This window comes from Dryobates pubescens, chromosome 2 (assembly GCF_014839835.1).
Source record: "Dryobates pubescens isolate bDryPub1 chromosome 2, bDryPub1.pri, whole genome shotgun sequence".
NCBI lineage: Eukaryota > Metazoa > Chordata > Aves > Piciformes > Picidae > Dryobates > Dryobates pubescens.
Window position 1 is genome coordinate 21,590,721 of NC_071613.1, and position 16,184 is coordinate 21,606,904.

Here is a 16,184-nt window from a genome sequence, read left to right on the forward strand (position 1 = left end):
ACTTTAAGAGGGATCTTGCCACTTGCTGGATGTTACTTTTTAGCATTTCCAGGGACTTACAACTACCACGTAACAAGTCAGACATCCTCCTTGCCCAGATCTTGCTGCACTACTCAGAAACCTGTAGACACTCATTTTGTATATTGTGGAGAAACACTAAAATTCTGACTTATGTGGGACTGCTTCCAAGGTCATTAGGTCAGGACAGCACTTCTGTAAATGTGCGCTGAGAAGGGTAGGACAAAACTAAATCCCATACTGCCTGAGGCTGCCAAGATGTACACACACTCCGACAGATGGGCATGTCTTGGTACAGTTTGAGGACCAGCAGATCTCCCGCACCAGTTATTCCAAAAATCTTCTTGTAGGCAACTTTATTTGGTAGTAACACATCACCTCTGTTCTCCTAGACTTGACTTCAGGCAGTTACACAGGAATACAGTACAAAACTATTTCTGACAGAATGAGTTGCATAGGCCACAAGTCTACAACTTACTCTGTTTCACTGCTAATTTTACAGGAAGGGGCTAATTCTCATTAGCATCACTGATTTTGTTACCTGAGTGAATGATTCCTGGTAAGATCTGGCTGACGCTCTTGTAGAATTTCAAAGATATTGGGCTGCCGTAGAAATGCAACAATCTTGTCATTGTAAGCTGAAAATGTCAACAAAAATACCATGCTGAAACAGGGAGACACTAAAACAAGAGGACTGCATTCCTTCTGAGCTTTTAACAATAATGGCACCAGACTTCAGCTTCACAGGTTTAATTTTAGCAGTATTATGTGAATGCCTTTTCATGTAAGGCTACTAATTCTACTATTACTTAGGGAACACGCTGCCTCGTTATGAAATAAATCTCATTGTGACACATTCCTCCTACTTTTAACAGATCAAATCCTGTCAGCAATTTCTGTTTTCTGTTTTCTCACTCACATTAGCTAAGGTGGAACTAGAATAGTCATTGCTACAATCAAATCACAGGGACCTTGGTTTTCACTGCACCAAAATCCATTCTCAAACACTAACCAGTCACTTGAAACACCCTTATCAAATCCTCTCTGACTGCTGAGGCTGCAGTGCATGCCCCTGCCCATGGCAAAAGGAAGGATTCCAGTGAGCAGAGAGTTTCAACTAAACATGCCCCAGTACAAAGAGCTCCTGAGAGTCAATTGGATTCATTTCTCTTGATTCAGCACAGCATGGCAGCTCGTGGATTCAATAAGCTCAATGATCCTCTTGGTGGCACACCAGGCACTAAAATTTCTGTGTATGTAACGGAGAACAGAATTTAAGATACTGACTAATTCCAAGCTGATTAACACTTCCTGAAATCCAGCCAAAATAGATGCTCAGAAGTTGTAAAAGAAAAAAAATCACCAGGCATACAGAGTCCAATTAGGACACAACTTGGCTTGCTGGCTTCAACTCCTCCTGTCACCGCGTGGAGTAAGTGAAGCTAGAGAGGCAGTAGTTTTACAGCAGTTACTTGGCTCTGCACAGACACTTTTCAGTATTATCCCTGCAGGTTGCAAATCGGCAGCTGAGAAGTGCTGATGGACAGAAGTAAATCATAACAATTGCTAACTTCCACTCTGGCCAACAAAAGCCCAGCAGTGTACTGCAACACCATAGTGTCATGGAGAATGTCTCTGACATACCCACTGGAACCACATCCTGATACTGAGCTCTGCTGACTGTATTAAATGTGCTAGATGGCCTTGGCAGAACTGGTGGTCCTGCGTGACGAGAGTCCTCTCCAACCTGAAAAAGTGCAAACAACCACAATCAACATCTCTGTGCCAGCAGATATTCTTCAGTATGTGAAAGTGAGAACTCACATCACTTCAAACTGATCATGTACATACACTGTCCCCAGTAAGCACTGCAGCAGCAATCAGCTGTGTTCCATGACATGGTATGAGGTTTAACAACGCCAAGTCCTGGGTCCTGCACTTGGGTCACAACAATCCCATGAACATCCCAGGCTTGGGGAAGAGTGGCTGGAAAGTTGCCCAGCAGAAAAGGACCCGAGGGTGTTGATGATAGCCAGCTGAACATGAACTAGCAGTGTGCCCAGGAGGCCAAGAAGGCCACCAGCATCCTGGCTTGGATGAGGAACCAATGTGACTGGCAGGACCAGGGAAGTGATTGTGCCCCTGTACTTGGCACTGGTGAGGCCACACCTTGAATACTGGGTTCAGTTTTGTGCCCCTCACTCCAAGGACATTGAGGTGCTGGAGTGTCCAGAGGGCAACAAAGCTGGTGAAGGGTCTGGAGAGGAGGTCTGGTGAGGAGCAGCTGAGAGATGTGGGGTTGTTTAGTCTGGAGAAGAGAAGGCTGAGGAGGGACCTCACTGCTCTCTACAACTTCCTGAAAGGAGGTTGCAGTGAGGTGGGGGCTGGTCTCTTCTCCCAGGTATCAGATGATAGAACAAGAGGAAATGGCCTGAAATTGTGCCAGGGGAGGTTTAGGTTGGGGATTAGGAAACATTTCTTTCCTGCAAGCATGGTCAGGCATTGGAACAGGCTGTCCAGGGAGGTGGTGGAGTCACTGTCCCTGGAGGTATTCAAGAAATGCGTGGACATGGCACTCGGGGACATGGTTTATGGCCATAGTGGTGTTAGGTCAACAGTTGGACTCAATGATCTTGGAGGTCTTTTCCAACCCGAACACTTCTATGATTGTATGAACTGATTGAATGTTTATTGCTATTTTTAAGTAATAGTCCTGCTCTGAAGAGAGACTAAATAATTCAATCTGGGAATCCCCTCAGAGGGTCTTTTGCACTTCACTGACATCTTTGTCCATGGAAAAGCTTCCAAGAATCAAACTCTGCTCCTTCATTACCATGTGTCACCTCTGTGAACTAATGGACCTTCCCAGCTTCCCTACATGTGAACTGAAAATAAGACAGAAAATCTGAAGTAGGAAGATAAAGAAGCAAGGTAAGGCAAGGTAAATGAGTCTGTAAACACTATAAACATGTTTCCTACAATCAGTCAGTGAAACTGTTCTAATTTGTGTTTCCCTTCGGGGATAAAAAAAATAAAAGCATAGAAATGTGTTTTTTTAGGGTAGAACCACAATGTAAAATTGTTCCTGGTAGCAACTGTGATGTCAGGGCAACTCCTGCACTTTTCTGTGTGCTGAGGCTTCAGCCATTTCCAGAGAGTCAGTATTTTCTATATAAAACATTGTGTTCAACCCCTTTTCATCTTCCTGGACCTTTATATTCACTTCTCAGTTCCTCTGCCTGCATGTAATGGTCAGCATTTGAACTGCACTTCCAATCTTCAAAGAACTCTAAAACATCTAACTAAAAAAGATCAAAGAATATAAAGGTTGTTTTTAAATCCAGGCTCTGAAATCACAAATGGGCAAAAGTTCTGATATATCTCCTGAGATCTTTGTGCTCCCTGATAATACCCTCAGAAAAATGAAGAAATATTTCCTGCAGGCACTGTGCTGGAAATGGAATGCTATTATTATTAGCTCCAGCTTTAAACTGCAGCTCAGCTTCAGCTAAAAAGGCATTCCTTGCACTGGCTTGTGTTTGCTTTAGAGCATCTCCTTGTCAAAACTGGGTCAGTGGCTTCAGCACACCAACATTTATGGCAAGGTAAATCCAAAGAAAAGAATCTTGGGTGTTCTTTTCATGAGTGATTCATTTCCTGCAATTTCTGTACAATTCCTTGTTGCAGTGGTTTTAGAAGAGAGAAAACAGCTGCAAATGTGCAATACTTAAGTCATAAGCACAGAAGAAAAAGTGGTGTTCAGATGCATACATATGCATATTAATAAGCACCATTACGTCACTAATCCCCAAATGGGAATACTGTATTGCTGTGTTTGAGATTAGTATTCAGAGTTTTACTTCTATTCAAGTTACAATTGTAACAGTATCAAGGAAATATGTCTGACATCACATTTAGAAACATGGTTTAAGGAATTTTACTTATCTGAGTGGGACATTTTGACACATAATGAGCAGTGTGTAAATGCAAAATACATGACTTCCTGTAGGATAAGTGACACTTATTTTGCAGTATTGACAACTTCAGCAGCACAGGTGATGTGGCTCTCTCTGTTTTAAGTGCAAAGTTTTGACATGCTGCTTAGAGAAAGATAATTTCAGTGCACATTTGTTAAAGTTAGGGAAAAAAACTTTTTTCTGCTCTGCTATACATCAGTTACAACAGCAATACTTGCTTTGCTTTATTGAAGATCTACAGAGTTGTATGAAGACCTTTCCAGCTTCCTTGCCTGCTGTAAGACATCATGGCCTGCACCACATCACCGAATTGATAGAAAATGGTATTTAAACTCATTTGTGAAATATAGTTTATATTGGGGTTGGGGGTGGAAAATGCAGTGGGTGACGAACCCATGTTCACATAGGATATGACAAGGTGTGCAGCCAGTGGCAGGGCACTCACTCATTGCAGCTGAGCAAAAGCACTGTTAGGCAAGTGGCAGAGAAGATTCATACTTTACATGACAGACCTCTGTCAGAACTTCATCTGCCACAAGACTGAGCTATAAAAAGTATCAGAGCATTTCTCTTGCTATTCTGAATCCCTGACATGGAGCAGCCCCACCTGAAAAGACAACTTATGGCCAATAATGTGTAGGGTAAGTACAACTGAAGCCTAAGTCACTGTGCATACACTTGCTCTTAAGTAAAAAGAAGTCACAACAAAAGCGTGGAGATTGCTGGTGAAAATGGTCCATAGTGAGATAACCAGCAGAATAGTATTTTCCATGTGTTTCTGTTCAGAAAGCAGACGAAACACATGTGCCAATGCAGTCTGACAGGTCTCTTTGTGGGAGAAGTTTTTATACCTATTCAGAAAGCTACACATCTGGGTGGACACAAACTCGTACACTTCTCACAACTCTTTGCAGAGGTTTGTCAAAATACTGAGCAGACAACAATACACATTCTGACAGTGAAAGACAGGCCACCTGTGGTTGATGGGGTTCCTGAACATTCAAAGGAAGAGAAACCCCTGTTTGGTGTTTTTTCTCTGCAACCGGATGTTTCAACAGCTAGCAAATGAGATCACAAATCTTTACAGATGAGTGCTGTATGTTTACAGAGGAATCATGCTCCCCACAAGATGGAATCATAAGCAGAAGAATGTTAATGAGGAAGATGATGGCAGAGAAGGGGTAGACCCATCTTACCTCCCCAGCACTGTGGCTGCGCTGTCTTGTTAAGTGCTGCCGATGGACTAACGCACTAGTAGGCCTGCTGCTCTGCAAGGGGAGCCGGGGGTCAATGAACGTGGTGGTGCGGGAGTTGTGGTCAACAAAGAAAGCCTGGAGAAGAAAGGAGAGAGAGGATTTAAAGAAAATACTGGGTTTTAATGTCAGAGGTTAACATCTACTCAGGATCTGGGTTCTGTTCGCTGATGCAAGGCTTTGGAAAGATCTTATGCACATTACTGTGGCCCATGTTTCCCTTTGGTGGAACGGGGATAAGAGTTTTCTATCTCACCAAAGGGATGAATTCTTTAATGCCATACCTCATTCATGCCTAGAAAGCCATTTCAAATTCTCAGCTGACAAGCATCAGAAGATTGTCAAGAAAACTAAAATGTTAAATAAAAGTAACCCTGGTGTATTCTCCCTTTCATTCCCTTATGGCATTAAGTGGCAAAGTCACTCCCCTTTGTGAATTATTTATCATATAACTATGAACACAAGTTGCATATATGCCAAGTGATGAACCATGACTATAGGCCAGCAGGCATTTTTGCCATCTTCCTGATACAGCCACTTTATGTTTGCTAACATTTAAACCAAAAAAAGGTCATTCAGAGGTACAAAGATGATGCCAACAAACATTCAAACCAGGCAGCTGGTGAGAAGTTCCACAGACTGGCCAGATAGCCACTTGCTGAAAGCAAGGTCACAGGAGCATGTATCTCAGAAAATGAAAATCTCCTCCAATTTTGTCAAATCTGTACCAGAAGGGTTTCTAAGCACTGAAATTTAAGCTCTTTCCAGTGTTAGTGTTGCACTTGGAAACCAGCACTGCTCTGTTTTAGCACACTTGGCTTTTTTCAGTCACAATTCTGGGAATGTGAAAGTGGCCAAAAAAAAAAAGATCCTGGTTTTGAGCAGGAGAGTTACAGGAAAGAGTTATCTGGCTTGAGGAATTAAGGGCTCTGGACCAGAGAGGTGGTCAGAGACTGTGGGAGCTATTTCTGTGTTTGGATACCCATGAGGTATTCTGACCACAGTTTCACAAACAATTCGGTCCTGTGGTACCAGCAAAAGAAACATCCTCACCTTCCCCCCTCCTGACCACTTGTCCCAGCCCTTGAGTGCCCTTCCTGCCCTGTGCTGGCATGAGTGTTTATGTAGCCAGGCATTGAACCCAGCTGGGCAGCTGGTCTAGGCAAAAATTATTCTTTTTGGCTCTCTGCCTGCTGGTTCCTCTAACCCTGGTCAGCCCACCAGGGACAAGAGGAAAGCAGAACTGGCTCTTCTGGCAGCTACACCAGCCTATAGTATCCATGAAATGATTGTCTCAGTCTGCTTGGTATGGCCAGATCAGAGAAAATGCAGTTCATCATACTGCTATGAAGGTAGGCAGACAGACCAGTTTGTCATGCTATGCAGAAACAAAGTATCACTACGGATTCTGGTGGGAGAAGACCTTCATATTGCCATTCCCCATGGGAGGGAATGTGGAAGGACAATGAAGTTGCAAAATCTTAGAAAAACTGCAGGAAGTCTCCTAAAACCCTACCAGTGATTGTCTATGCCTGTAACCTGTGCCTACAAGCAAGAAACCACATCACCAGAGCAGTAAAGCAGAATTCTGCTTTGATCATCTGACATAGTCACAGTCATGAAGTGAAACTGACTGCTCCACAGGTTAGAAATTATCATGTGTATGCAATAAATGCCTGGTGCAGGACGTGTTCACCTTGACAAACAATGTCACTTGCAGCACAACTGTGTCTCTCTATCTACTATTTTACCTAGTCTGGTCTATGTTTAGTTGTAAGATATGAAGTACTTTCATCAAAATAAATGTTGATTTCATTAAGTCAACATTATACTGTAAAATCACTTGGAAAAAAGAGACACCAATTCAGTGTAGGAGAAAGTACTACCTAGAGTCATGCTCCACAGCCTTTTGAGTTAACATATCAACCTAACATTGCAGGCAGCACACTTTAGCATTACGTTTAAATAAACAGTTTAACATAAACATTAAGTTAAAGAAATTCTATCTCATTATTTAATGAATGCTTGCAAGCCAGCAAAATAAAGCATGTATCACTAATGGCAGCTTTGGTGAAGATAATCATTGGAGCTTCAAGGCTTTGTGCTAATATGGATGTTGGCTCACAGGTAAAAATAACGTGTGGCTCAGTCTCCTTTCAAAAAGATTCCTCTCATAACTCCTGCTTAGCTATAATCCATAAATTTGTGATGCTTGAGGAGACTGACACAAGATGGGTAGTGCCAAAACTACATTCAGCCTGTTCAGTACAGATAGTTGCCCAACTTATCTTCCCAATTAACATCTACAAAGCTTGCTAAAATACCTTCTCTTCCTACTGAAGACACCAGTAATAGATCACAAAGGATTCTTTCATTGTAGAAAGAAAAAACAGAGAATAAATGTCCTAAAATAACTTGTTGTGTCTTGGCAGATCTTGCAGAGATCCCATTAAAAAGTACAGAAATTTGCATCTGGCTTTAAAACAGGAACCTGTGCTCACACATAGTGCACACGTGCTCTGGACTGCTCATCTGTACAGTACACGTGAGCAGAGCTTCCAAGCTAGCAGACTAGGAGTTGTCTCTAGCCTAAATGCTGCTTCCTGTCATCGCCTTTTGGAATGGTCTCCTGCCTCCCTGTGGCCAGTGACTGAAGGCGGCTCATCTCTAATGCCAATCAGAAACTGTATCCCAGGCATGACAGACTTTATAGAGAGAACTGCATGCCAAATGGATTTTATGTTCCGTAGGGGGCACATGGAGGAGTCAAACTGGGATGGACAAATGGGCTTTACTCTGAAGGGAGTTCAGAGGTAGGCAGACCCCAGCCAGTCCTGGAAGACAGCCTGCAAAGAGGACAAGCAAGCAGGCCCATGCTGACATTGAGGAGTAACAACTCTGCTACTCAGCACTGTATAGGAGGCAGGATGGTCATTGTGCCTTGTGAGCAAGAGCACCAAACCTCTTACTCTGATATACTTGGAAAAACATAGGAAAACCTTGGCAGGGAAAAGCAGCCAGGGAAAGGAAATACAATGATTTATTGTGGCATGGCTAATTTCTGCTTGTAAAGCTTTATGCTTTACTAACACCAGGTCCAGTTTAGGTTTAGTGTCATCAAGCACCATGTACTACTGACCGTCACCTCTCTTGAGCACTGAGCAGGCTTTTCTATGACCACAAGTGATACTTGTGGTCATGGGCTATTCAACATAATGAAAGTACTGAGCCTAATTAAACCTAATGGGGATTTACTTAGTGCTTTCTCTTCTTGAAAAATGTTGTGGTGACATCACTGTTACCAAGCACCATACCAGAAATTCAAAGGTTTCATTCTTTCTACAGAGTGCCTATGTAAAATTGCTGTACTCTGCTGGAGAAAACTGGCTTCTGAAGTACTGGACAGAGAAAGAATGACTTAACACAGAAAACAGTGAGGAGGCAAAGAACAAGGTCTGCATAACTGCACACTCTTAATTGTGTTTCTAATGGAAAAGCATGGAGCTTTCCAGAGGAAATCAGCTCAAGAAGAAAACAAGTCTCAGGCACTTTTCCCACTCTTGAGTTTAGAATCTGTAATCTTTTCAAACATCCAGATCACCTTTTATAAGGACACTCACAGCTAACCATACCAAGACTGATAACATAAGGACTAAGAAGCTTAATATGCCTATAAGACTTCTCACACAAACTGGTGGCCCTATCACTTTCTCACATGGTAATCACAGTCTATTTTTAACTCTCCTATTGCACAAAGGAAGTAATATTCTAGATATGATGTACATATCCAACAGAGTGATCATCACCAGAGCTACTCCAGCCTTAAGTGCATCCATTTTATCTCATGAACCGGCTGGACCTACTTAGCATTTGGATGGAGGACTCACCTAGGAGAGCAGTTAGCTCTAAGAAAAAAAGTGCAAATAGTGCACCTTAATGAACCCCAGTCAAGATTTTAAAGTTGAAGGACAAAAAAAAGAACTCAAAGAAAAAGACAGACTATTAAGAAAAAAACTGATACAAATGTTTGAACAGTAACTAAGTAAAATTCAGACAATAATAAAGTAACTCTTGATCTAAAGTATCTTAGGAGCACACAGGCAAAACTCCACAGCAGTTTGCTGAGTGCCTGCACTGACACAAGAGGCAACTCTTTTCCAAACAAGTTTTCAACATCTAAAGGGAGCTAAGCAAGTCACAGAATTGTGAAATGGCAGCATTTTTTCTATCTGGTTTCCCTGTAATGATTAATATCTACTTATCAGTCTCCTCCTTCTTTCACATAATGCTATGTCACCACAGATGAGAAGCTCCAACCCTCTCTTTGCAAAAGCAGTTGAGGATGCACACCTTTTACACCTGCAGAACTATGCACTCTCATGCTCTTGTTAAGAACAGCCAGCCAATTCCTGACATGGCAATGCCCAAGACCGAGCACTCAAGGGAACCAGCCACAGGTGCATTGCAGTTACCTTGCCCTGATGGTCATGTTTCATCTCCCATCCCCTCGGCAGCTCCAGCTGTTTGTTAGCAAACATGTTGAGGAAGCCCACCAAGTCCCGGTTGTGCTGGTAGCGCTCAAAGTGGTGGGTGTCCCGCCGGACTTTGGTGATCATGTGCTTCAGACACGTGTTGTTTGTAAACATGCGGTAGGCACTCTGGGAACGAGACAACAGGAAATGCTGTGAAAGGAGAACGTTCTCCTTATGACAAAAGACAAGATTTCCACTGTAAACAGAGCGCCTGTAAAGCCTTAAACATTACCTCCAACTAAGCCAGAATGGCATGAAAACGTGGTCCTTCGGGGGAGGTTTTGGGGATAAATGTTTGATGTTTCTAATTTTGCTTTAGATGTACAGGAGTTGATAACTGACTCACTTCAGCAAAGCCTGAAATACATGACAGATTGCACTCACCACACTTGTCCTGGGAACTGTGAAGAATCCTGCAACATTAAAATTGCTTTTAAAGGAGAGATCTCCTAGGTGTTTTCTTATTTCTAGAGCAACGAGCTAAATGCAGCCACAGAAGAAAGCAATGATGCTGGGAAGGTTTCTCCAGGGGAGCTAGTAGAACAGATCATAGCTATACACAAAGGATGTTTCCACCTATTGATTTGTCAAAAATGCCCTGTCCTTGCATGCTCATGGGCAACTTATGTCTAAAATAAGAGAGAAAAAGAAGAACTTTAAATAAAAGGAGTAAAATAGGGGACTTTGCCTCAGCGGTCACCAGCAAGAGCTCTGGCTGTACCACCCAAGCTCCAGAGAACACAGGTGGGGAGCGCAAAAAGGAAGATCTGCTCACTATAAGCAAAGAGCAGGTTTGAGACCACCTAAAGAACATGAAGGTGCACCATTCCGCAGAGCCCAACAAGATCATGACCCAGGAGTCTGAGAGAACTGCAGATGAACTTGCCAAGCCACTGTCCATCACAATCAAAAAGTCCTGGCAGTCCGGTGAAGTCCCTGCTGACTGGGGAAGGGCAAACATCACCTCCATCTTCAACATGGGAAAAAAGCAAGAACCCTGGAAACTAGGTTGGTCAGTCAGACCTCTGTGCCTGGCACAGTCATGGAGCAGATCCTCCTGAAGGCCTTGCTAAGGCATATGGAAAATGAAGAAGAGATGATTGGTGGTAACCAACACGGCTTCACCAAAGGCAAATCTTGATGAACTTGGTGTCTTTCTATGACGGAGTTACAGCATCAGTGAATAGGGGAAGAGCAACTGATGGCTTGTGTAAAGTGTTTGACACTGTCTCCCATGACATCCTGGTCAGCAAAACGCTTTTCGCATGGACTTGAGGGGTGGACCACTGGCTGGATAAGGAATTGGCTGGATGGCCACACTCAGAGAGCTGCAGTCAACAGCTCAGTGTCCAAATGGAGACCAGTGATGGTCTCTCACCCTCTGCAAAGAGGCTAGTGCTTTAATAAACAAATGACTTCTGTCATAAAGATGAGGAACTGAGGGAGAACCAAAACCTGAAGAAGCCATAATGATAGCTCAAAAATCCCCAGGAATGATGATGGGGGTTTGAATTTACCCAACCTCCCTGAGGTACTACCAGTATCTTAGCATCAAACACCAAGCAATACCTTTGCACACAAGATAACTGTATTTACAAGCACACATTAATCGAAGTCTGTAGATGCTATACTCACAGGGTTAGAATGCAGCACTGTAAAGAACTCTGGGCTGATAAGGAATTTCACAGGGGGAGACTGGAGCAATAAAGTAAGTCTGGATCTGGAGGTAGAGTGAGGCAGCACATTCTCTCTTCGAAAATCTAACAGCAAAATGAACAACAAAGACTTGTAGTAGTTCTAGTAATTATCATCACTACAAACACCTCTGTCCATTGGAATCACACAAGCAAGCAAAGCATTAGCTATACAATCATTTCAGATTTAAGTATTCACCACGTAAGTGCACCTGACTCTCTTCTAACAATTCTAGTTCACTAACTTGTACTTATTGCTTATGGTGAACAATCATTAACAAGAAGAATCATGTAAATTATTTGGGTTACAAAATACATGACTGAGTATAAGATAGAAGGTCCCTGTAGCAAGCTTATGTTGCTGGACAGCAGCTCTATCAGGTAAGATATTTTTTTAATGCTAACTAGTGGATATAAAAGTCACTGTATGCTTACAAAAGTTTCATTCCTCCTTTAAAAAATAATTAAAAATAAAATCACTGCCATCAGCACAGCCCTAATCCTGGCACAGTATTTCAGCAACTTATGCAAGGCAGAAACAGGTTGCCAAGGAAGTACATTCCACATTTCAATACTCGGATAACATGTGGGTCTTGTCCTGGCAACTTTAGAATTGCACTGATTTTTCAACAGTACCAGGAACTGAAAACACACAGAGTGGCACTTGCTACAGCACTGAACTCTTTCGTTAAATCGTTTCATTCTCACACAGACTTTCAGGGTGCAAAAGTCAGTTTCTGCCTTATGCCACTCTCTGAATTATCTATGAGGTAGGAGCTCCTTTGGAGGGGAAAAAAAACATTTTCTATTTTTTTTTCAACCTGCATTAGAATGATGAAAGTCAGTTTCTTCTCCAGCTCCATCCATGGCATTTGTATGCTCTTCAGGCCTCTCATTAGTCATTGTTCTTCGGATGCTCTGGTACCTAGGGTTACAAGACTGGACTTTATACATAGGATGTAGCAAGTATGATCCAGTTCTGGCTCTGAGGGAGCTTGCCCATCTTTTCTGCCATGAAGGGTAGCATACATTGATCTCTAATTTCTGCATTAATAGCCTTTAGAATTCCTGAAAAGCACTCTTAGGTTGTTTTTTTTGCTACAATAGCTTCTGAACATGGGTGGGATACAAAGCCCCTAAAAGCCCCTATGTAAAATAAAAGGGACAGGCATAAAAATAAGCAGACATGGCCAGTAGCAGCTGTACCCTGTCCTCAAGCTCACTCTTACTGTGGTGAGCACAGCTTTGCAAGCCTATGAGCCTCCAATACCACAGGTAATCCTTACCGGCGATTCAGCTGTTCCATTTGCTGTATGGAGTTCGACCTCTGGAGAATCTGGGGAGCTGGGGGGGCTGTGGGTCGTTGCCACGTTGTTGTCCTGTTCACGTGGTCCACATAAAAGATCCGTCCATGGCTGTCAATTCGAGCCTCCCAGTCTAAGGAGCAACAAACCACCATGAACTGTGGAGGCCTGGGGGTTCATTCAGTTCTTTAGTTTAGCTCTGCCACTCCTGTAACTGAATCTATTGTTTCAGTTTCTGTTTCTCTTTTACAGGATTAGCTCAGCACAGAACTTTCATACATGGCTTTCCCCCCTGTTTTATCCCATACAGAAAATTCCCCACTGCAGGTAAGGTTCTGGGGAATCCGTATCTATTTCTTCTTCCTTTGCTATTCTATTTCACACTAACAAACAACAGTCTCAGAAAACTCCCTTAAAGATCCCAGGACACAGTCTAGTCCTCTTGGCTGGAAGGTCCAACCTGAGACTCCTTCCATTGCAAAATGCCAATGGATAAGAACCACACATCCTGCAAAGCCTAGCACCTGTCACTGTTTTACTTCAGATAATAGCAGCACAACAAAGGAGATGCTAGTGCTCTTCCTGGGCATATGCACACCTATGTCATAGGTTAGTGATCCTGCCAGAAATGTCCTTAATCTATTACATTCATGTTCCAGAACTGCCAGCTGTGCAAATACCAGAGCAAATTCAGCTCCTTGTGCCAGTGTTAACAATCATGCTGTCCACTGATTTTGAAACACCAGCTACTGTACTGGACATCTAGACCATGGAAACACAGCAGGAGAGCAGAGATGAAGGCACTGGGACCTTTCCTCAACCAAATCTGGCTTCTTAGTGCTCAGCAGCAATCAGGTGCATCACAACACCTAGGCCTTAATTCATTAGCTTTTTGGGTCAGAAACACTTCCTGCCTAGCAACTGCTTATAAAATAAGCAACATTCCAAGACAACCACCAAGTTTGCTGATTCTTGGACACTTGCAACTGCTGAAAACATGCAGACCATTGAGCACATCAGTTGAAAAAGCCTTTGAGAGATTTCTAGAGGGGACTTTCTATACTACAAGTCCAGGTAAAAACATTGGTCACTGCAGTAACACTTTTTAAAACAAACTCTTAACAACTGCTGCTCCATGACAACAAAGAAGAGCTAACTTCTACTGTAAAGCATTTAAACCTCAGGCTTTGTTACTGTAGAAGTACTTCCCATAATGATCTCTGTCTTTTTAGAATGAAAAGTGACAAAAATGCAACTGAAATATTTTGTACAGAATTGTGCCCAGAAGACATCTAACAGTGTGTTACTGAGGTGGTGGCATTTAACTGCAGGATCTGCACACAGGACTGATGTGTTATATGCACTGACTGTAACAGAAGCAGCAAGGAGCAAAATCTTCCCATCACTCTGGCTTCCCAACATACAGTTATTAAGTCTGTGTTCTGCCATCAGGCTCCTTCCAGCTGCCTTCTCCAATCACAGAGCAAGCAGGGTCCCATTCCATACTGTGAAATAAGGATCTATTCATTTCACAATAAATATATTAATTCCTTTAAAGCAATAGAGCTTTGCCACAGACTTAATCTGGTCTAAATTTAACTTTTTCTTACTTTTTTTTTTTCTTTTAAAGTAACATTTGCCCATTATCTGTGCAGCGTCTTTTCAATCCTTTCTCCTTTTTCTAAATACCTAACACTAGAAAGATTTTCACTACCCCTAGTCTACTCAAGGGAATCAGCCCAACAAGTGGGAGCAATGTATTTTTCAGAAGGCATAGAGAAATTGCAGTTTACCTGCCAATTGAGGCTCATCTAAGTGCTGCACATGTATTTTAATTCAAAAAGTCTTCACAATGCCTCAAAAACCCAAGGCAAAGACAGACACCTTTCACACAGTCTGCAGAGTTAAAGATGCTAAGTATTTCTTTGTAAATCATCATCACCTAGGAAGTATTCAGAGATTCTGGCGTGCCTGATGCTTCTCCTCCCAAGTGCCTCACAGAGCTTAGCACCTCATCATCCTGTGCACCTACACTACACTCTGAAAAGGCAGCACAGTGCCCCCCAGATGACACTTAGCAGGTCTGGATTCACCAGGTGTAATTATCCTAACACATCCTAACAATCTGCAGTCCGAGCACAACACTTTGTACAAAACAGCACTAGACTTCAGCAGTAGCTCTTCTCACTCAGAACCTCTCAGCTGTACATTCTCAGTCCTCACATTTGAAAAAGAAACACAATGAGGTCTCACTAATGAGATCCAGGCAGTCTATCCCCCCAGTAAAGTATAAGGAACCTCACTTGGTGGCAGAGCCTCATCCACTCTCTGGTACCGGCTAACATCCTGACGTACCGAAGGCAGCGACCTCAAGGGCTGATGGCCATTAGCTTGAGAACCTAGAAGCAAAATGCCCATAAGTTATTTTTCCAGTTATTGTGGGGAAGCTCTAGCAAGACATGCCAAAGCTCCTGCAGGATTACAGTATTTCAGCATCTAACAAAATAAATTATATCTACAGTCCTGAAAATGTCACTGTTCAGCATGTGCCACATCCACCTGTGACCAGCAGAAGCCAGGGCACAGAAACAACAGCATATGCCTGACCCACATCGCGGCAAGGGACAAGGACAAAGCTCCAGCTGGCCCCTGCAGAAACCTTGCTGCAAGTTGGGGGTGAAGCTGTCCACTGACCTTCCTTGCTGCAGCCACACTGAGCTGGTGCAACCTGCCACCTAATAAAGAGAGTCCCAAATGTCGAGAAAATGCTGTCAAATAAGGTAGTGACAGTGTTTGAAATAAATACCACTGTGATTCTTTCCAAAACAAAGAGAAGGCCTGAACAGATCCCAAAGCTTCTGAAATGTTACAGGAGAGAGACGTTCAGAGACCCATGTGGTTAGATGCATTCCAACTCATGAAGAACTGGAACAGATAAAGGTGCTGGAAAAAATGTTAGAGCCACATTTTTACTTTCAGTGATTTTAGTGAGAAATAATGTTCTCAACTGTTAAAATAATTTTACAATTGCTAAGACTTTTATGGTGTCAACCTGAGTAACACACTCCTCTCCCTCCACGGATCCGGCTGTGCTAGAGTATGTCTGTACAGATAAGGAACTGGGAAAGAGAAGATAAACTGGCCTGAGGTGTGACTAAAAATCAATTCTTTTTTTACCCCCTTGTTCTTTTGATTCCCCTTATGTTTTAATGCTAACATGCAAACACGCAGAAGTAAAGACCCAAACAAATTCTAGTTTGTGTTTCATAGTTTTGGGATTTTTTTCCCCTCTTCATTACCACTCTGATTAGTGAGCTGGGTGACACTGTGGAATTCTTTCCTCCTCTTCATCCTCCTTCTCACTACTCCCTCAAGGATTAAAATACATTCAATTTCAAAACAAACA

The 16,184-nt window shown here is 42.7% G+C and overlaps 1 protein-coding gene across 1 annotated transcript in view; it reads right to left on the minus strand.

Annotated features, from left to right (window-relative positions):
* HECW2 (HECT, C2 and WW domain containing E3 ubiquitin protein ligase 2) overlaps positions 1-16,184 on the minus strand; it is a 158,138-nt gene that overhangs the window by 27,898 nt on the left and 114,056 nt on the right. Inside the window, exons 10-17 of the mRNA XM_054171707.1 lie at positions 15,082-15,177; positions 12,761-12,911; positions 12,296-12,399; positions 11,416-11,540; positions 9,721-9,906; positions 5,192-5,326; positions 1,663-1,765; positions 560-656 (exon numbers count right to left, since the gene is read on the minus strand). Coding sequence (XP_054027682.1) covers positions 560-656; positions 1,663-1,765; positions 5,192-5,326; positions 9,721-9,906; positions 11,416-11,540; positions 12,296-12,399; positions 12,761-12,911; positions 15,082-15,177 — 997 coding nt within the window. The remainder of the gene's footprint in view (positions 1-559; positions 657-1,662; positions 1,766-5,191; positions 5,327-9,720; positions 9,907-11,415; positions 11,541-12,295; positions 12,400-12,760; positions 12,912-15,081; positions 15,178-16,184) is intronic.